Source organism: Polistes canadensis, unplaced genomic scaffold, assembly GCF_001313835.1.
Source record: "Polistes canadensis isolate GaletaPanama2010 unplaced genomic scaffold, ASM131383v1 scaffold_0, whole genome shotgun sequence".
Classification (NCBI taxonomy): Eukaryota; Metazoa; Arthropoda; class Insecta; order Hymenoptera; family Vespidae; genus Polistes; species Polistes canadensis.
The window spans coordinates 1,334,929-1,357,218 of NW_014569547.1; the positions used below are offsets into that span (position 1 = coordinate 1,334,929).

The 22,290-nt window shown below is 29.4% G+C and overlaps 5 protein-coding genes across 8 annotated transcripts; 2 read left to right on the forward strand and 3 right to left on the reverse strand.

Annotated features, from left to right (window-relative positions):
* Positions 1-2,790: 2,790 nt before the first annotated feature.
* On the reverse strand, positions 2,791-10,092 carry LOC106790725 (tyrosine-protein phosphatase 69D). Of its 2 annotated transcripts, XM_014755956.1 has the most exons (11): positions 9,611-10,091; positions 8,507-8,812; positions 7,833-8,420; positions 7,446-7,739; positions 7,111-7,367; positions 6,263-7,016; positions 5,947-6,193; positions 4,812-5,823; positions 4,440-4,727; positions 3,692-4,105; positions 2,791-3,597 (listed from the first exon to the last, which is right to left on the reverse strand). In XM_014755956.1, the coding sequence occupies exons 1-11, from the start codon at positions 9,699-9,701 to the stop codon at positions 3,517-3,519; spliced, it is 4,332 nt and encodes a 1,443-aa protein (XP_014611442.1). In that variant the 5' UTR covers positions 9,702-10,091; the 3' UTR covers positions 2,791-3,516. The 2 variants fall into 2 exon arrangements, with proteins under 2 accessions (XP_014611442.1, XP_014611360.1); XM_014755874.1 differs by having other exon boundaries at positions 4,440-5,823; positions 9,611-10,092.
* On the forward strand, positions 9,635-11,414 carry LOC106790959 (ER membrane protein complex subunit 3). 2 transcript variants are annotated; one of them, XM_014756370.1, is made up of 4 exons: positions 9,635-9,720; positions 10,358-10,554; positions 10,637-10,893; positions 10,976-11,414. In XM_014756370.1, the coding sequence occupies exons 2-4, from the start codon at positions 10,406-10,408 to the stop codon at positions 11,344-11,346; spliced, it is 777 nt and encodes a 258-aa protein (XP_014611856.1). In that variant the 5' UTR covers positions 9,635-9,720; positions 10,358-10,405; the 3' UTR covers positions 11,347-11,414. The 2 variants fall into 2 exon arrangements, with proteins under 2 accessions (XP_014611856.1, XP_014611772.1); XM_014756286.1 differs by lacking the exon at positions 9,635-9,720 and adding an exon at positions 10,093-10,240.
* LOC106790839 (nitrilase and fragile histidine triad fusion protein NitFhit) lies at positions 11,338-13,127 on the reverse strand. Of its 2 annotated transcripts, none has more exons than XM_014756168.1 (6): positions 13,072-13,127; positions 12,709-12,847; positions 12,448-12,603; positions 12,112-12,318; positions 11,839-12,051; positions 11,338-11,746 (listed from the first exon to the last, which is right to left on the reverse strand). In XM_014756168.1, the coding sequence occupies exons 2-6, from the start codon at positions 12,817-12,819 to the stop codon at positions 11,591-11,593; spliced, it is 843 nt and encodes a 280-aa protein (XP_014611654.1). In that variant the 5' UTR covers positions 12,820-12,847; positions 13,072-13,127; the 3' UTR covers positions 11,338-11,590. The 2 variants fall into 2 exon arrangements, with proteins under 2 accessions (XP_014611654.1, XP_014611568.1); XM_014756082.1 differs by having other exon boundaries at positions 13,021-13,114.
* Positions 13,128-13,150: 23 nt separating this feature from the next.
* LOC106791151 (60S ribosomal protein L39) lies at positions 13,151-13,877 on the forward strand. The gene is made up of 3 exons (XM_014756628.1): positions 13,151-13,244; positions 13,364-13,467; positions 13,742-13,877. Exons 1-3 carry the CDS (start codon positions 13,242-13,244, stop codon positions 13,788-13,790), a joined length of 156 nt encoding a protein of 51 aa, XP_014612114.1. The 5' UTR covers positions 13,151-13,241; the 3' UTR covers positions 13,791-13,877.
* A 64-nt stretch (positions 13,878-13,941) lies between these two features.
* LOC106791081 (39S ribosomal protein L22, mitochondrial) lies at positions 13,942-15,243 on the reverse strand. Its single transcript, XM_014756495.1, has 4 exons — positions 15,045-15,243; positions 14,684-14,920; positions 14,383-14,596; positions 13,942-14,303 (listed from the first exon to the last, which is right to left on the reverse strand). Exons 2-4 carry the CDS (start codon positions 14,915-14,917, stop codon positions 14,083-14,085), a joined length of 669 nt encoding a protein of 222 aa, XP_014611981.1. The 5' UTR covers positions 14,918-14,920; positions 15,045-15,243; the 3' UTR covers positions 13,942-14,082.
* Between the last annotated feature and the right edge of the window lie 7,047 nt (positions 15,244-22,290).

The window sequence follows — 22,290 nt, forward strand, 5'->3', positions numbered from 1 at the left end:
TAGACGCTTACTGTTAATTAGAAAATTGTGATTTGTTATTTTTTTTTTACGATATACTAAACCGCCGTCTCCTTTTTTTTTTATCTTTCTCACATTGTTTCAAATTCTTATGAATTGGTTCTTACATACAACAGACATCACACATACACGGCACGCTCTTTCATCACTCACGTTGCATCCTTTTTTAGTATTATATTTTGCAATTACTTGCACACACTCACATAACTATTTAAAAAATATGAAAAGAAGAATACAATAATAAGCAAATTACTATCTATTTGATATTAATTAAAAACGCTTTACTATCAAGCTTTCATCGGCAATGATCTTAAAGAAAAGTTAGAGTATATTGTTTTTTAATTAAAAGATATTAGATCTATATTCAATGTTCAATGTGATCGATAAATAAACGTGAAATATATATATGTATTTTGTTTTGTGCACGATATAAGCTGTATTTAATTGTAACGTGCCAATTACTAAAATATAAATGTAAAAAGAAAAAGATGGTGATGAAGATCTTTATAGTGAAATGCGTGATTATACGTCGACGTTTTCAAGAATCTAAAATTAAACGGAATTAAATCGAATATGACAATGAATGAAATCAAAAAATTAATTGGCTGATAATATTCATTGTTCCTTTTCTCTTTTTCTTTTCTTTTTGTAGCTTTATACAGTATATCGGTTTAAAGATATTTTTTTTTATCGTTGAGACTTCTTTTTCTTTCTTTCTTTCTTTTTTTTTCTTTTTCTTTTTTTACAACACGAGTATCGATCTTTTCTTCGAGAATTTACATTTCGTATCTAACATGTAAAAACGATTCCTCTGTTCAAATTTATCTCACTCGTTTACAATAGATATATTCGAACTGTTGAAACTAGCCATTATCACACCTATTCATTGATACGATAGCAACAACGATAAATGACGGTAACAATATAAATACAGATATACGTGAACAGGAATACTTATCATTTACATAGGTTTGGTTTTTTAATTCGTTTACAACGTATGTGCGCTTATGCACTCGTGTTAACGAATTTTCGAATCATTTTCAATTATCGACCTTTCGAAATTATATTAAAAATCGGATTTAAAAGAGACCAGAAAAAAACAAAAAAAAAAAATAAAACAATGACTTAAAAAGACGCTAAAAGTGATAAAAAATAATTAAAAGAAATGTAAACTAGCAAATTATTAGTAAAAAATCGGTCATTATAATTAATTCGCTATAATGAAAATATTTATATATATTTGTTATAAAAATGGAATGAAAGTTAATATGAAAAGGAAAGAAACAAATAAGCTTTGCTGAGAGTATATATATATATATATATATATATATATACACATATATATATATATATATATAAATATATAAACGTGATAAGAAAAATTTAATTAAATGTGATTGTCTCCTGCCATAAAAGCATGATTTAGCAACGCACGTCTTGGTGCTAAATTTGACTAGAAATGAACGAACGCGCGCGCGCGCGCGCGTGCCAACAAATAAAAAATAATTTTCTTTATTTCTTTTTTTGTCACCATACTCACGCTTAAATTTTTCTTTCTTTTCTTATTTATATCAACCTTGTTTATTTTACCTTTAAACAGTGCATTGATGAATACACACTGATAAATGGTAAAGGTATCGTGTAATACATAGATAGACATTCCTAATTTCTGATGTATGAAGCGTAAAAAAATTCATCCTTCGCATATTAGAATACACAACGTTGTAAATATCATACGAACTACGTATGCATATATTTTAAACGCGTATTTTCGGGATGAATAAAAGTATCAGTCTTTTTTTTAGAAAAAAGTGCATGTGAGTCGCACGTACCATTACGCATATATGTATGATATATATGTTACCAGAGTTAAACATATTCACATTTGTGTGTATCTATGTATGTGTGTGTACAATTATATGATAATACTAAATGTGGTAATAAATCATAGATCTTTTTCTTTAAACATACTCTTTTTCTGATCAAATAACGCATTAATAACATAAAGCATTAAAGTTAGCGAAAAATAATACATATAAACATACTAATTAGCTTTTTCTTTTCAAGTATTTCTTCGCATTTTTATAAGCACTTCATTTTTTCATTAATACTCCTGTTGACTCATTATAAAATCTTTATTAATACATATAATTTTTCTTTTTTTATTTTCTTTTCTTTTTCTTTTAATTGGATCTTGGTATATATATACACGTTATGTATGTATATATGCATGAAACACATCAAACTTTGAAACAAAATCAATAAATATAGTAAGTAATATGTGAAAAAATGATAATAAAAATTAATTTATGATGAATATTCGTGTTATGAAAATGTCTAATTTGAAAATATCAGTCTACTGCCAATTATTATTTTATTCTTGGCAATGTTGAACTTATTGTTATAAAAAAATTCTGTTTTAATGTTATTAATGTGTGTAATTGCTCTCACGTATCCTTGCTACTAGCATAATAATTTATATTCGATTTAAATAGAGTCAGGAAGTTTAGATATAACAATTGAACACATTCATGAAAGAGCGTATTCTAATTACGATTAACGTGACGTAAAAATGACATGCCTTTGAGAACAAGACGCTTGTACTAAAGTACAATATCATTTCCTTGTGTGAAAAGATTTTATGGCGCCAGTCATGTCATTGATTTTCATAAATATGAAATTACATGAAATGTTATATTTTAACTAACTTTATATTTAATAGTTTATATAAAATAGTAGTTAAAATATAACATTTAGATGTCTCCTAAATGTTATATTTTAACTAATCTTACAATAAAACATAACAAAAAAGTACAAGAAGTATAAGAAAAGAAAAGAAAAAAACTGTTCTAATACTTCGTTACTATATATCTTGCATTTTTTCATCGGTGGTAAATATATACCTTCACATATTATTTTTTTATTATGGCATTAAATGAATACTTTACACTTTGCAATATTACTTAAGGAGAAATGACAACAAGATCCTTATTTTCATTTTATAAAATTTAGTTCCTTAGAACAGTTTAGTGATAATGTGGTTAATATGAACATAATGCTACAGATGATCATGAATATACGATAGTTTTATATTAATAACCAACCATTGATCAATATCACTGATAGCCCGTGTTTCAGTTGTGCATTTAATATTATCCTACTTGTTTAGGAATATACAATATTGGCCATTCGTTAAAAGATAGTGTGTGCAAAATTTCTCTAGTAGCTAAATTGAGAATATAATATGCAAAATTTTTTCATGTCCACATTTATGGAACTTGAATCATCTTATGCACAATTTTATGTTCAATATTATATTATGTTTGTTCATTAATATTTCTGCTGATGTTCTTTGGTTGGTTGAATATATGTTAATCTCAACACTTACAAACCTTCAAGCACTCTTGTTCGCAAAAAGCTTGCAAATAACTTACGTATCCTGTCAACAAACATGATAATTGAAGTGCTATAACTTATTCCAACTTACACTTGTTGATATTATGAGACTGATTCTCCATCAGCAAGATTGTGAAGATCTGAATAATTTACAATAGCACGATATAAGAGTTCATACTGAGCCTGAAACAAATATTATTTTATATAATAAATTACTTTGTAGTTTTATACATATTTAATTAGCGAATAATAATTATTATTTAAAAGTATGACTTACAAAAGTACTGATCATGCCATGCCGCTGAGAACGGAGTTTCTTTGTTGTTGTAAAAATATCTACACGTTTCTCAGTTTGTAATTGTTGCACTAATATGCTCAATGCCACAAACATCGAACTTCTATCCGAACCATAACTGCAATGTACTACTAACGAGCCACTTGATTCTGTTTGATTTACAAGTTCAATTAGACCTCGTGTTACTTCAGGTACTTCGCCCTCCACTGTGGGCCATCCATGATACTGATATTGTGTTACGACTACGATTTCATCTGTCTTTGTATTACATACACAGAACTCTCTTCGGGTGTAATAAGGACAGCTTTCGCTTTGAATGTATCGTACTTTTATATGATCATAAGTAGTTTCATCATCAGGCCAATATCGTGGACATTTTCGTGGTCCTTCATTCAACTATAATAATGCAATTTATATAAATGCTTTACTTCTTTTTTTCTTCACTTTTAAACTATCATATATGTTTTACCTCATACATATTTTATCTCGAGAAAAAATACATTATTCTTATAATATATTTATAAAATGTATTAATTATCTTAAGTTGGGGTCACTGTAATTTCATTTATCACCCAACTTTAACTTTATGTAATAGTCAAATTCATTTTATTGCGTACGCAATGATAATTTACGCAATATTCTAAATGTATATAGTAGATTATTTGCAAAGGAGAAAAGAAATAAAGAATGGTCATATCTCATTAATTAGAATTTATAAATAGTCACTTACGTCAGATAACATTACTATTGTAGATATACATTGTTCTGAAATCATCCTCCAAAAATCAGCTATAGTAGTTTCCAATGGATCTTGTGTGATAACAAATGATTCAAAATTATCGTAACCTTCAATAAATGAAGCATTTATATATGTTGAATGTTCTCTGCCTGGAACAGGTGTAAGTATTACACGATTTCTGTCGTATGGTATTACTAATTCACTTCTATTCTTTGCTCTGTTTTCTTCACCTCCTCCAACAGAGAAAGATTTTCTATCTTCTAATAAAGAACTAATTTTCTGTAAAGATAAAAAATAAAAATTGATCAATACCATTATAAGAATAATATCTTTTATCTTAAAAAATAAATTTCTTCTATTTACATCATATTCCTCTTCCATTCGACATTTTTCTTTACCATTATCTCTTTGTCTTAATCGTGTAACAGTTGCTTTTAATTGGGATGCTGGAATTTCTGTATCACCGTATTGTGCCATTTCCATTAGTGCACGATAAATAAAGATATACTGTTTCAAAGATTGCACCAAAAAGTTTCGTTGATGTCTTAAATCACATACTGTATTAAAAATAGATACTTGACCCTCTTCTGTTAATTGTTGTAATAAAGAATCTAAGGCGACTAATGTTCCTGTTCTACCAACACCTGCACTACAGTGTACCAATATTGGTCCTTTTTCCAAGGAATATGCTTCATTTACTCTTTTAATAAATCTTAATATTGCATGAGGATGTTCTGGTGCCATAAAATCTTTCCACACAAGGAAATGATATTGTACTATAGTACGGGCATCACGTTCTCCAAGACGTGTCATTTTTAATTCACGTACAACATAATCAGAATATGCTCTCTCCTGAATGTGTTCAACCGTTATATCCCCAAAATTTTTCGTTTCACCCTTGTCGGGCCAATATTTTGCACACTTTGTTTTAGAATATTCCTCCAAATTAGTTAACATAAGAATTAATTCTAAATGTTGTTCCCAAATCATTCTCCAATAATCGCACACTGTATTTTCCATAGGACCTTGTGCACATATGAATTTTTTACGTTCTTTATAACCAAGAACGAAATTTGCATTAATATAATCTGATCCGCAAATACCATCTATTTGTGCAAGTCGTACTCTAGTTTGATCATAACATTTAATATCTGGATAACGATTTTTATATAAATTTTCTCTAGCTTCAGAAGCACGCGTAGTACGATCTGTAAATCTATCAGGCAATAATTCAAATTCATGTTGAAAGCCATAATCAGAATCTCTGTGACGCTGAAGATATACTTGCAACAATTCATTTTTTGGAATTGGTGGCATATCAGGTGGACTTGCAGCCACAAGCTGATGCCTCCCGCGAAGACTTCGACAAAGATGCCTATAATAAATATTAAAAATAAATTCTATATAATTATAAAAATAAGATAATATATAATTTTATTTTAGTAATAAAATATTTAATAATTGATTAAAATAATTGCAAAAATCGTTATTTACCCACCTGAAACTATTTCTTAAAGTTATAATTTCTTCTCCCCTTTGCTGTGCACGTTTAGTATATCTATGTAATATGCAAAGTGCAATAAGCGGGACCATAACGATCAACATTAAAACAATAGAAATTTGCAATATTATTTCAAGCATAGTTACTTCATCAGCTGTTATACTTCGTAGATCTTCTCCTCCATAAAGAGGATTAAAATAACCACTGTAAGCAGGTAGAAATCGATCCTCACTACTACTGAAAACTACAAAGAAATGTGATTGAAAATAAGATGCCATTAACATTAACTGTAAGCCAAAAAATGTATACCAACCAATGACCTCTATGAAACCGGTATAATTCGATCTTTCATCCAAAAAACCATCATTTATAGAAGGCAACGATGAGTCTAAAGATTTGTCATTAAAAATTGTTTTAGAATTTAATGAATCTTCTCTTTTTCTACGCATTGTAGATTCTGTATTATCCTTGATAATTATATTCGGAGTTGTTGTTTCTACTTTTTGTTCAATAGTAGTTAATTTAGTTTTAGGATTAATAGTAGTTGTTGTTGGTACTGTACTGGAAACAGTTGTAGTTGTTCCATTAATTGCTGGTGTCGGAGATTCAGTTTCAGGAACAAAATGTAATACAGATGGTGGTCCTTTAGCTCGAAGGCCAATACATCGATTACATTGAACACTGCCATTAAAAGATACTCCATCGCCGAGGAAGATTTCAGATATTAATTGATCACTGTCAAATGCTTCTGCAGCATATGCACCGCCTGTTGGAGAACTATGGGCATAACTGTAGGAGTATACATTTATTTCCTCAGGTGGTGGTAAATCAGAAACAGATGTTTGTGGTGCTAGTTTCACTAAAAATATTCTGTAACAACATATCGGGCCATTTCTCTCAGAAATACGAGGTAAATATAATTGAAATAACTGTCTACCCTGATTTTCAATTTTTCTCCATGTTCTCATATTTAAACTGTCTCTGTCAGGGATAGTAACTGGAGTAGTGCAATTACCAATTGAATCTTTTCCTGGGGAACGAGACCTAGTCACACCATGTACATATACCTTTTAACAAAATAGCTCATTTTATTATAATTATTCGTGAAATTATATAATATATGTGATTCACAATTTTATCATATATAAAATTGAAAAATACCGTATAGTTTGTGTTTGATGGTATTTGACCATATCTAAAATTGTTTTTGTTGGAAATACTCTTAAATAAATTCCAATTTTCAATATCTAATCGACCCATATCATTTTTAAATTTTGCTATGCCCGTTAAATTTAGATTATATCGAGTTATGAAACCATTTGGTTTTTTTGGTGGTAACCAAGTAATATAAATAGAACTGGAACTACTTATGTTATCATATTGACACGTAACTACCAATTCTTGTGGAGGACTAGCCACTGTAATGAAGAATATTTTAATTCATTCAAATTCGCAAATCCATAATGAATAAAATATTGAATTTTATTTATTAATACCTCCATCTAATGTTGTGCCATTAACCTCAGTACTCCAATTACCACACTGTTTTGTATATTCACTACAAGCAGCAATTTTAAATATGTAATTAGTAGCTGGATCAAGATCTACAAATGCATAAACAGTAAACTGCTGTGCTGGATAAACAGCCTGTCGTTTTTGATCTCCATGTGTTGCCATTAAATTGTAAAAGTGTACATGTTCTTTCAAATGTGGTGGTGGTACAGTCCATGCTATAGTAATAGAATTTTCAGTAACTCCATTAACAGAAACTTTTGGTATAAACACTGGATCTATAAAGTAAATTTTGTATGTGATTTGTAATTATTATTATTATATATTAGGATCTTATAATAATAGCTAGATGTTATGCTTTGTTTAAATACCTTTTTCTAATGTAGTGACCCATTGTGGATAAAATTGTATATGAGATGAACCAAGAGCATTATTAGCGCTAATTCCAATTTTATATGCCGTTCCATTTTCAAAATCTTTCAAAACATAACTCGAGATACCTCCACCAATTTGTTCTTTATAAAATAGAAATCTATCTGTTCCATTTTTCATATATCTAATTAGATATTGTTTAATTGGTTCATTACCATCATCTACCGTCCAATTTAAAAAGATACTACCAGCGCCAACAGCTTTTATAAAATCAATGCTAACTTTTGGTACATCGATTACAAAAAGATTTTTATAGGCACTTATTGTGCCCTTGTTATCTTCAGCTTGACAAACGTATGTACCATTATCTTTGCGAGATAGATCTTTAAAATCTAACGTCATTATTACATAGGTTTCATTTACATGTGTAACAGTCGAGTGATTTTTCAAATGTTCATTAGTTTTAGAATCGTTTCCTTTAAACCAACTAAAATTAGAGAGTGGATAGCCAAATACATGGCACGTCAAGTTAGCTGATTCTAATACTTTAGTCCTAACATCTTCATCCGATATTATTCTGCCAGGTTCTAAAATATATAAACACATTTGATGATTCATATATTCTAGATATAGTAGCATAATTGATTATCTATCAATATGAAAATAATTATACCTATCACCCTGATATGAATCTCTTTTTCAAGAAGTTCTCCTTCAATAGTACGAGCCATACACTTGTAATCACCGGTATCATTTCTACTTGCTTTCTTAATATCAAATCGTCCGGCATTTTCAAAATCTTTTATTGTGGTAAGATTGTTCCCCTTGGCAGTCCACCAGACTTGGCCAGGCACATTAAGTTTACATGTTAAAGAAGGTGTACTGTCTGCTTCAATTCCATCTATATCTTGAGATATTGTTATTTCTAATGTAGCAGTTTTTTCATTATTTTGCCAAATATTTTCTGTCTTCTCTGTGTCTAAGAATAAAATATTTTATTTTAAATTAATTCTTGTCTATTGTTTACCAATAAATTCTAAGCTTATTCCAAACGTTATAATTATATACAAATATTGTTAATGTGAATAATACTGACAATACTAAAAAAAATCTATATTAAATTTGTAGATGCAATATACTAATGCATATATATATATATATATATATATATATACGTATGATATATACATTTTCTCTATTTATACTCTTTCCTTCAATATATATAACTTATAAAGAACTTCTAATATTATAATTCTCTTCTACTCAAATAAAAAAATATTACGTAGGAAAAATAAAATATATACACCTATTTTATATATATAAATAATAAATAAATTTCATTTGTATCCTAACTAAACTGTCAAGAAAAATAAAAAAGTAAAAAGATGAAAAATAGTTTAGTAATCCTAAATTTAATTTACAATTGATTGTATGAGTATACGAATAGCATTAAATCCATAAAAAATAACTAATTATATCCAAATTAATATAAATATAATTAATTGATCTAAAGATCAAAATGATTATTTTTTCTAATCGAGAATGACATAAATATAAAGACATTTTTGTTATATAATTATAGTGTTTAGAGGAAATAAGAATGCACGTAGAAAGAATAACATATTATGTCAATTGTCGATTAATTTGTATAATAAATATATAGTAAAACACTAGTAGTGTTAGAGAAAATAGTGGGACATTATTTAACGCCCATAATGATACATGTTACGCCTTCTTATTATTTTAAAGAGGATATATAATATATATATATACATACCCCCGTCATCGAGGCCAGCAGAAACGATAACAAGACAGCAAAGAATTAATAAAGAAGTTTTCAACATCGGCAGATCGTTTAGAAGAAACATGGCGTCGTGACAGCCGGGTGTAAGCGTTATATCTTCTGGCCCTTTTACCACTTTCTAACGTCTTCATGCGCAATCCAAATCCCTCTCAGAAACCCATGTCTCCTTTCTATGGTATCACCTCTTCGCATTTATTACTATTTAAACTTCACTCTAACATTCTACACTGCGCACTTATGTGCGTTAACGCACATTTCAGATATTCCTTATCCACTTTATATTTTGTAACAGTGCTTAGTGAAACTGAATCATATTATTATGGAACATAACGCAGGCAGACTTTTCTACAGAGCCACTACATGCAACTATATAAACTCCTCTATCTTTGAACGCGCATTACTATGCATACAGTGCACTCTAGAGGAATCTGCTTTTATAACTGTATAGTTTTCTCGGTTGGTAAGGTAGATAATCGTATGTAGCATTTTATACATTACCTTCTTTTTCGTGATTTCTTAATGTAATTCATAAGTGCTTCACGATATTGTTGTAGAAAACGTATGTGTAGATATTGTATATTAATTTCATCAATAAACTTATACGTAAGGCAATATTTTAAAACCATGAGATAAAAACTTTCATATATTGTCATAGTTAAAATCATCACTTTGTCAAAATTGATAACTGAAGGATTACTTTTGTATGTTTCTATTATATAGGGAAAATATATTAGTTTTCTAATAATACTGAAAAGGTTTTGCTTCACAATGGCTGAACTTCTTTTGGATTCTAATATTCGTGGATGGGTATTTCTACCTATAGTTGTTATCACATTTTTAGTTGGAATTATTCGACATTATGTTTCTATATTACTGGCTTCACAGAAAAAAGTGGAAGTTCATCAGGTGCAAGACAGGTAAGCTTTATTTAAATCTTCTATAATTATTTGGTAATTCTTTTATATATTAATGATATTTCATTTCTTTTTCTATCTCCAGTCAAGTGATGATACGGTCTAGACTTCTTAGAGAAAATGGTCAATATATTCCAAAATTTGCATTTATAATGAGACGACATTTTTTTAATAATGAAGAAACAGGATACTTTAAAACACAAAAGCGTGCACCTGTATCACAAAATCCAATGACTGATCCTAACATGGTGACAGATATGTTGAAAGGAAATTTAACAAATGTTTTGCCAATGGTCCTTATAGGTGGCTGGATTAACTGGATGTTTTCTGGATTCGTTACAAGTAAGCTTATAAAGCTAATTACACAATGTAACTTGGTAAAAGTATGAAATTTTTTCTGACATTATTAATTATTCTTTTTCAGCTAAAGTTCCATTTCCTTTAACGTTAAGATTTAAACCAATGTTACAACGAGGCATAGAATTAGTCACTTTAGATGCTGCATGGGTATCTTCTGCATCATGGTACTTTTTGAATGTATTTGGATTACGTTCTATTTATACTCTTGTACTTGGTGAAAATAATGCTGCGGATACATCTAGACTTTTACAAGATCAAGTGTCGGGTGCAGCAATGTCAATGCCACCAGATCCAAAAGCAGCTTTTAAATCTGAATGGGAAGCTTTAGAAATATGTGAACACAATTGGGCACTACAAGGGGTAGATACAGATCTTACGGGACCTCATAGTAGACCAGATACAAGTGATAGTATATATCATCAAAGTAAATCTTAAATATTCTATTAGCCAACATTTTCCTAAAGATAATAGTATAATCTTATAAAATTCTTGGAAATTTCAACATATTTCTAAAAACATTAAATTAATGATTTATATATCACACAATAAATATAGTATAAATAATTTATATTAATTTTAAAATATATTGTAGTAAATTCTATTTCATCCTGTACAAATATCTACCTAAAACTTAAATAAATAATTTTAAATACTGAAATAATTACAAAGATAACAATTCTTAACATTTCATTGATGGGTATAAATCTGTCCGACGATGCTGTTCGCATGGCATATTTTTGCGAATTTTAGCTAATAAATCTAAATCTATTTCTGCTATAGCTATGCCTATTTTCTCAGCGCATTGTGCCAAAACTGTTCCCCATGGATCAATAATCTATAGCAAAATATATAGATGTAACATACTTATAAACAATTAATAGTTTTAATACCAATTGAAACAATTTATTTAAAAATATAAAACCATACCATAGAGTGTCCCCAACTTGTACGTTTCTTATTATGAGCACCTGTTTGCGCTGCAGCAATAACATAACATTGTGTTTCTATAGCTCTTGCACGTAATATTACTTCCCAATGTGCAGCACCAGTTTGATACGTGAATGCTGAAGGAAAAGTTAGAATTTGTGCTCCCATATTTCTTAGAAGTAGAGATTGTTCAGCGAAACGCATGTCATAACACTAATCATTTAGTTAAGAAATATTATCTATATCTAATACAGGAAAAATTAAAAAGGATACAATGCTTAAAGCCAAGTAACCAGCTGGTGTACAAACAGGTGGTACTATCTTATCTCCTTTCACAACATAATCTGATTCCATTAAGCGAACACCTGTATCCTTATTATCCATATCGAATAAATGTATTTTACGATATTTAGATACTAAATTGCCTTCGTTGTCAATTAAAATATGTGTATTACAAATCTTTTCTTCATTGTCAGGTAACTGAAAATAATTTAATACTAATTATAAGCTGAATAATTTAACGAATGCTAAGTAATGGTAAAATTTCAAACTATTGAGAGAGAGATATTATTAATAAATAAAAATATTAAAAAATTAATTATATATTACTGCCTCATGAATGCCACCTAATGATAACCAAATATTATTTTGGGCAGCGATTTCCTTGTAACGAGTAACTGTTGGACCATTTAAAGGTTCTGCTAATTCAATTATTTCTTTTCTGCTTTCACCCATATAATCGCATGCCTCTGGCAAGAATGCTATCTATAATAATAATAATAATAATGTATAAAAAGAAAATTTTTAAATATTATTTATTAGCTATCAATATATTAAGTGTTTTAAATAAATAATCATTAGTTTTCTTACACAAGCATTTCTTTGCTTAGCTTCATTAATTAATTTGGCAACTACTTCTAAATTTTTTTCTTTATCATTTATAGATCTCATTTGACAAATAGCAACTAATTTGTTTGTCATCGTAGAGATTAATCTTCTTGTTTCTTTTCTAATAAAAATATTTTATAAAGTTAGATTTTAGAACAAAATTTATCTAAATTATTAATCATTAGATATGAGAAAGTTAAAACATGACAATGTACAATAACAAAATTAGAATACATTTAAATATTTTATATTTAAAATGATCAGTCTACTTTATTTAATCTAAAAGTTACATACATAAACATAACACGTGATATATTCATGATTAATCGTAACTCGAATACATACTGTTTTATACCATTTTATATCTACTCGAATGTTAAATCAGAAGTTCGAAACTGGACAAATAAGAATGCAATATAAACGCCATCTAGCTAGGAATATTCTATAGTGATATTGCTTAGTGCTTGCACGATAGATGAAAAACTTGTCCATTTTGTTGTAGCAGTGCATCGAAGATGGTAAGGATTTTTTGATAATCTCGAAATCTATTGCATATATTTACATCGTTAATATAATTTGATATTGAGATATAGAAAGTGATATTATAATATTTAATAAATTATTTTATGTATTTCAGTCGGCTCATAAAACATTTATTATTAAGCGAAAGCTTGCCAAAAAGTTGAAACAAAACAGGCCCATTCCTCAATGGGTTAGAATGCGTACTGGAAATACCATTCGGTAAGTTGATTTTTATTAGCATTATTTTTATATTTTTCATTGCTATTATATATCATTTTTAGATATAATTCTTTACTATTATGATGAAAATTGTAAAGTAATTTTATTGATGTATTTTTTGGTTATGAATTTAATCTAGTGGTAACAATTTTAATATTATTACACGTTTAGTATTTTTATTATTTTTATAGTAGACAATTTATAAAATGATAACAATTAAAAATAATTGATTTTATTATCTGTTAAAGACAATAATGATTTCTAAACATTCCAGGTACAATGCTAAGCGTCGTCACTGGAGAAGAACTAAGTTGAAGCTGTAATTTAGTCTTAAAACTTACAGCGATATCAATTCCATTGACTTAAATGATTTTCTGATATTTCAAATAAAATCCTTTAATTTATCTTGATACAAATATCTTTTCTTAATACCCAATCTCAATAATAATTTTCATAATTTCATAATTTTCATTGTGTAATTTCATGATATGTATTGAATCATTTTTTACTTATTTTAATAAATATTATAAGTAATATCTTTGGCCTAGATTATTTAGTGGTTCACATACTAGATCATATAATATTTTAATTTATTTATACAAATAAAGAATATAATTACAAAGAATTATATATTTTGCGCATTCGCATTTCTTTCAACCACTTCTCTATTTGTTGTTCGCCAGTTTGAGGAGCAGGTAAATAATAATTTTTAGGTGGCTTTCCTTCCTCTAAGCGTACAAAGTAATGAACATACATGTACCTTATTTCTCCGATTCGAGCTCGAGCATGACGTCTTACTCCCTTAACGACAGTACCTTTACTAGAAAAAGATTCAGCTGGAATATAATAATACAACTTGTAAATAAACTTCGGTGCAAATGATAGAATATTTATAAAATTGTATAGTTTACTTACCAACCCATAAATTACTTTTAAATTCAACATTATGTTTAAGTACGGCTAACTCTTGCGCTTCTAAAATAGTATCTTTAACGATAGTTGCACCTTTCTTATGCATAAAACTTAACTGTTTAACAGCTTCATCTACGGTCATTCCTCTGACAAAACTAGCGATGTACCACATTTTTTTTGGACTGTATTTTATATTTGCCTTCATATGGCATACGTACTGAAATAAAAATGGATCGATACAAAAATATAAATCATACATGATAATATGATTATGTTATATTATATGTAAAAAGAAATTATGTACTGCCGGTCTTCTTTCTTCATCTGGTGATTGGATCGGAAAAAAGTTGTTATTATAGTCTAACCAACTATACTTTTTTTCATCTTCATTTTGATAATCTTCTTCATCAAACACTTCATTATTTGAGTAAAGTTTAGCCGATGATACTATAGACCTCCGTAATGTTCCAATGAGTTCATTCAAAAAGGGCTTATTATTTAATGACAGTCGTTGTAAAGAGTGTCGAATACTATTCATGTTCTGTGTGAAATTATAATCATTATTTAATTACTTCATTCTCATAATAAAATATATATATGGATATATATGCTTTTTCTATATAAGTAAATGAATATTTAATTTCTGTATAATGTTGTCTACTTACGTATAACGTGATATATGTATTTGTGCAGAGTTAAATGTTATTATATAAAATGACAATGATTGCAATAATATAAATACAGTATTTCTTAATTCATACTTTGTTATTATTAATCTAATAGTGACTGAAAACTTTAAATGTTATTATATACTGTAATTGAGAACCGTAAATGAGTGCTAAAGATTGTGGATGCAGCGCTATCTGAGATTTCTATATCAGAAAGTGAACTAACAATCAATATGGCTGCATTAAGCGCGATATATGAATATATGTAATCTGTACAGAAAATATGACATGAAAATTATCGAGTATATAATTAACGATAATTAATATATAAGTTTTTATATAAGTCGTAATTCTTATTGATCAAATTTGAATTTGTCAATATAATATATTTAACAAGTATATTATATGTTATATATATTAGATATATACAAGGTATCCTAAGAGTCGTTTCACTGAGAAAAGTAAAACAAAATAAAAGATCAATATTGGTTTATTAAATATTAGCTTGTTCACAAAGTTCGATGAAATTTTTGAAGAAAATATATATTTATAGATTGTTAAAAAACTATGGGCCTACGATGTCGCTATTTTAAATACATAGCAAAACAAATGTAGAATTTTGTAGTTCGATGAAGTGACTTCTGGGACAACCTGTATATATATAAAAAGTAATATGCTTTCCTATAGATATGTCGGTGTGGCGAAAAGTATAATTTCGTTGGTTGGAGAAGAAAAGCAGGTAGTCATGTTAGAAGTGGACAAAACTTAGACTGCCGGTTTGTTGAGAGAACACAGATGATCGTCTTAAGTGAGTTACACAAGATTGTCCTAGTTTTTCTTTACCACTTTATTTATCGTTACAACTTACAACTACGAATACGCAGGGGTGAATACCTACGTGACTTTGTGTTTATGTATAACATACGTATATACGTATACATACTTTTCTACAAGTCCCTCGACAGTGTACTTACTTTTGAAGCTTGAAAATCGAGTAAATGCAATGCGCCTTAAAGCACGCTTCGCTTCCATTTAAAAGTTTATTTACAGTTCCTAACTGCGTGTAGGTATATCTTAAAAACATTTCAAAAATAAATATATTCACGAATTGAGTTGCCCCGAGCCACGAGACACGCCTTTTCCCTTTTTCCTCTTTAATTTTCTTACAATACAAATTTTTCACAAGTTTTCTTCCCGTATTGAATACGATCACATCGTTCAACTGTGAGTTCTATTGGGAATATCAAGACAATAGTTACGTGATGACAGCATTCAGAAACTCTCGCTCAATCTCTCCTTCTTTTTCTTTTTATTCTTTTCTCTCTACTTTTTCCTTATCTTCAACGTCGTTGTCCATTTCGGTTTCGTACGACGAGCGAAAACACATCTGCCAGTTTTTAAAGGCGACATCATATATCATAAACGCGAGTGAAACGTTAAGGGTGAGAGAGGGCTAACGGCTGGACCATCTATCTTATACGGCTTAACTCGGAACATTCAACGTACATATATATATATATATATATACATATATATGTATGTAGGTACGTATGTGTGTGTGTATGTCTCTCTCTCTCTCTCTCTCTCTCTCTTTCTCTCTCGTAATATAATATATATACATATATATTATATATACCTATGTGCTGTATGTTCCAATATGAAGAGGTGCTGTAACCGTTGTCTGGGTTGTCCTCGGACGACGAGAAGACTTTTTCTTGATTATAAATATATACATAGTACAAAATGTATTTACAGGTCTAATAAAAAAAGTCTATATTTAAGGATATAAAAATCCTATAAATTTACGTAACTATGTATTATATTTCAAGTTAAAAATAAGTCTTATTCGTCGTAAGTTTTCAGAAGAGAAGATGCAGATAAAGTTAAATGTGTCAGAAAAACGAATGGCAGAAAAAGGAGAGAGATAGGAAGTTCCAGTATTGGTAAATTGAGAGGTTCTCCTCGGGATCAAACCGGAATCCTTGGAATTTACATTTTATGATATTTGTCGAGTCCTTTCCAGCTAAGAAAAGAGCGGAGGACGGGAAGGTGGCTCCTAAGCCAAGCCATCTCTCTGGTTCCCACACAAATATTCTTACTGGAACGTATCTCTCTTTTCTCATTTCTCTCTCCTTCCCTCTCTCTCTCTCTCTTTTTATTTCTTTCTTTTTCTCTTAACACGACTACTCTATATTATTTCCAAGATATAGCGGGCTTCTAAAAAGAAAAAGTAAAAAAAAGAAAAAGGAAGGGAAAAAACTACCAAAAAGATGGCTGTGAGATACTCATTACGAGCATTTTCAAGTCTCCCAGGTAAATGGGGAGTGCACATTTTTGAAATCGGTCTTAAGGTGTCTTATTTTATCTTACCGAAAAGCATACAAGAGAAAGAGAAAGAGAGAGAGAGAGAGAGTAAGAGGTTGGGATGGATAAAGTCGGATATCCTTTATTTATGGCTTTTCTTCGCTCGCGAGAAACCGTTTCGCATCTTAATCCCTTTCTCTGTTGTATATCGCCGTTGCCTTTCGTGGCCAGTAAATTTTCCGAGGCGTCATCGAAACGCTTATATTCTGAATGAGTTTCACAATTCGGTTTTCCAGTCATCCCTCAGTATCTTTCTTATCTTTCTTCGTTATTTCTTATTTTGATTTAGGTCAAGAAAGGATTTAACTCGAATGAATTTGATTTATAATTAATAATCTTAATTGGTTTAACACATGGAATCATTTATGACTTAAAAATTTCTATTTAGATAGGATACAATAGTGCATCATATTTCAAATTGTAAAATATGAATACATTCATATATATATATATATATGTGTTGTATGTGAATATACGAACATTTTTGTTTAATCTTTATCGGGTATGATTTCTTAATTAAAATGTTAATTTATATCTAACTGCAAGAACAAAGAAATTATATAATATATATGTGGCAATAATAAATATAATTATTCTTACAATTAGTAATACAATTTTGTAAAGCTCGTAAAAGCCGACTCTTTTCATTTAAGCCTTCAGCTTTAAAATGAAATCTTGTTTATCAAAATCGGTCAAGGATTACGGCTGAATTCATTACTGGTATAAACTATTAGAAAACCAGAAGTGGTGAACAGCTTTAAGTAATATAATTATACTAAGTACACTATACTTATTCTATTAAATATAATTATATATTATAAAAATTAGGTTACGTAGTGTAAAGAAGAAAAGAACTACTTCTGTGATAAGAAAAATGTACTAGTTAACAACTAAAAAAACAAAATTTATACCTTTAAAACAAAGTAATTGTTCTTTTACACCAAGAACGTTGATTGAAATATTTGTATGTTTTAAAACAAAACTCTTCTCTCTTTTTCTCTCTCTCTCTCTACCCATCTCTAATAAATCAACAACCAAGACAACTTTCAAAATCTCTAGAATCAGGTAGAATTTTTTCGTCATTACTGAAATTTAACATTAAGGGGATTAATTGTTCTCAGTTTCGCACGAAACCACGATCAACAATTACCCGTTGAATTTACAAAGTTCGATCGTGCGTCCCTTTTTTTGGCTCAGTTCGATGTAACACTACATACATATCTACATATAATACATACGTATATATATACACACACATATTATCTATAAAGACATATTAATATACAAAAATATCTATGTATATTTCTCTCTCCCTATATATATATATATATATATATATATATATATATATATAACTATATGTAAGTATATAGAAACGTTCGAGTGGACCTTCGCCCATTAATCCGAAAATAATTACGCGCTCGCGCGCGTACTCGGTTGGTCGGCCGCGGGCATGGGCGCGAACCCACGATACCACGCGAAACCGTTATTGTTCCACTGATATCTGGATCGCATAAATACCGGTATCCGTTGCATTCATTTGCCCCCGTTATCGTTGCCACGGTGAACATTTATTACGCCGTTGACCGAAAGGGCCGCCTGTTCGCCTTGTTAATTCCATAATTGAACGGTAAATGTGAACGCATCGAACTATAGTGATTCAGAAAATTGATCCGATCTAAATATATATTTTCTAATACTGTAATTATATATATATATATATATATATATATATTTTTCTTTTCCAATAATGTGTAACAGGATAAAATTCTGTTTAGCATTATTGATCTATACCGTTTAGTGCATTATGACGTGTTGATGCTATTATGAAATTCTTAATTAATTAATTTTATAATCGAACAGTAGAGAGATATATAAACATATCGGATTATGATGATTTATAAAATCTATTAGTATGCATATATATCTTTAAATATGATCATTCGTCTTTTTTCTAACTTCTTCTACCTACTTCTGGATGATAAAAAAAAGTATATTAATAATAATAATATCCGTGTGGCAAGATATAAAATAAGATTAAAAGTTCGGTTAAATGGCATAGCACTTTTAATATTTGTTACGTGTATTATGGACTTTGGTTGCGCGATTAAGAGACTCTTAATTAATTTCATCGAACGTGAACGCAACGATACGTGCGGTCTACCACGCAAAATATCCGTGGGTGAGATATAAGGGAAATATAGAAAAACGAGATGTATCTCTAACGAGACGACTAGTGGCACGATTTAATCATTTCTGTTTTAATAACCATCGGAAACCACACGAACTTTCGATGTTTTCAATACAGGGAGAAGAAGAGAGAAAAAGTAGAAGAGATAAGAGGAGATAGCTGTTGAGTTTGCTGTCCTTTTATTTGCACTACTATTTTTTTTTAAAGCAATGAAACATAACATGCCGCAAATGATTCTTTTGGCTATCCATATTAAACGGCGTAGAAAAAGATTTTAAAAGAGACTTTGTCTGCAACGAAATGTATTTTGAAAGAGCTATAAGAAGTCTGAAATAAATACCATAAATGGACAATAAATAAGCCTGCATGTCTACAAACATAGCCGGCTCGAAGTCATACATAGCGCGGCGCGGAAAGAACTTATGGGACAACCTAATATATATGCGTATGCAGTTATATACATGTATAATACGTATCTATTATACACGTATATTCACGAATTTGGTGATTCCGTTCTGTTCGCTTTGAAATACTTGATAGCACCGTGGAAATCGTACATTTTCGCGTGAGCAAACGAGAAGGCTCTTTTTATCGTTGGAAAGCGGATTTTCCAGTCTCGTTGAGGTACGTGATTTTTCCGACGATGGACAATACGTTATCGTCTGGGTTTCATTTAAGATAAACTCATCGAGAGGGATCAGACCATACTTGATTTCCACGAAATTCTATCTTCGAGACCAATAAGGAAAAAATATTATTAATATATATGCACCAATAACACTAGAAATAAGATTATTTTGAAATTATATGAGATTTACGAGATATATACTTTGTTCTAGTTTGAGCCTTTGTAACTTATATTTTAATATATCTACAATTCTCTTGTGGATTAAACAAAATAATAATAGTATAATAGCAGAGTAATAAATATTCATATTTTTCCAAACAGTAATCCAACCCCAAAAAACAGTTTCCCAATTTTTTTATATTTCTATTTTATATACAATTTTTGTCATTTAAAGTTTATTAATCTATTGTTGTTTCATCACAGTCGTTTTTTTCAATACAATTGTTCTTTACAGCCATTGTTTTCATACACTGTGATTTTCCTTCTGTGATAAATAAATTTCTTTCTATCTTTCTCTTTCTCTTTGTCTGTCTGTCTATCTATCTGTATGTCTGTCTGTCTACCTGCCTGCCTGCTTGTCTGTATGTCTGTCTGTCTGTTTGTCAGTAGCCGTTTTACACGCGTTACCTCCCTTTAGTACTTCCCATTCCGCGTCATTTGCCATCGACATGGATGTTCCACGCTCGCGAGACTTGTTAGCGGTTATCCGGCTGGATTAGCTCAGCCACCGTTTCGAATCGGATAGGTGTTAATTACGAAGATGCTTCATTGAACAAGCGATATCAGAGAACATCGTGAGTTACTTCGACCCCAGTAACTACTATATTTTTTGTTCCCCTTATTATTTAAAGTTACAAGTTTATATTTAAGAAATAATATTACATTTGTCTTTGATTATATTTTATGTTACTTAGTAAAATTTAAAACGTCAAATAAATTCACGTATTACCTAGTTATTTCAAGAATATCTAGAATTATATACTTTAATGTTAACATATATATAATATATATGTTAAATGTCTTCACCGATCCTCTGTGTTTTCTAAAGCTTAACTCTCTTCGTCATAATGTAAACTCGATATGTATTTGTGGATAAGATTTACGCATACTAATCTACTCTAGTAATCTACCTTAGAAGTTATTAATTAACAGTTGCTATTTCGATGTCTTCTTATTTATTGAATTATGCTATAACAAACGATGATTTTCATGTTCTAATTTAATATTTGTGATAAAATAATACAAATTTTTATTATCAAACTTATTTTTTCTCTAATTGTAAGATAAATTATATATACATTCTATTTAATTCTCTTTTTTATTATTTATAGTAATAATAATAATTATGTTGGGTGAGTTTTTCTTATTACTCGTACGTACAAAATATAATCTACCATTAGGGGCATGTTTTCGAAGTTAATTCAGAACTTTGATCGGCAGATGGCGTTCGATGTTCGGGGGATGATTATTTTGATTTCCTAAAAAGTTTATTTACCGATTTTTATATAAAGTATATATTTATAAAATAGCCTAAACTTATACCGTGAAATCCATTATTATAATTAAAAGAAAATCTCGATTATGTGTTATCAAATAAATTGATTTCTAACTTAATCTTAAAATATTTTAATATATTATTATATATTTCAATATATATAGTAAAAATATTTTAATAAATAAAATATATATCCGACGAGTAATATCCAAGCGGTTGTATTCGTAAACAGTAAATGTTTGCAGTTTGTTTTTAATATCCTACAGGCGAAATATTGAAAATCATCGATTCGAAATGTTTCTTTTTATTTCTCTCTTTTACTCCCCCACCCCCGCCCTGCCCCTATTTTATTCGGCTCGGAGCGATTAAATAGTATTTTTTTTATGTTGGATCCATGAACTAATCGAAGAATTATTAACGAGCGACGATAGATAAACGATATTTGTATCTACGATTCAACTTTGTTTTTATTTTTTGAAATTTGTACTTTTTTATTTTTTTTTTATTTTTAATCGGAATCAGACATTATTTTCCCTCTTTCCCTCTCTCTCTCTCTCTCTCTCCT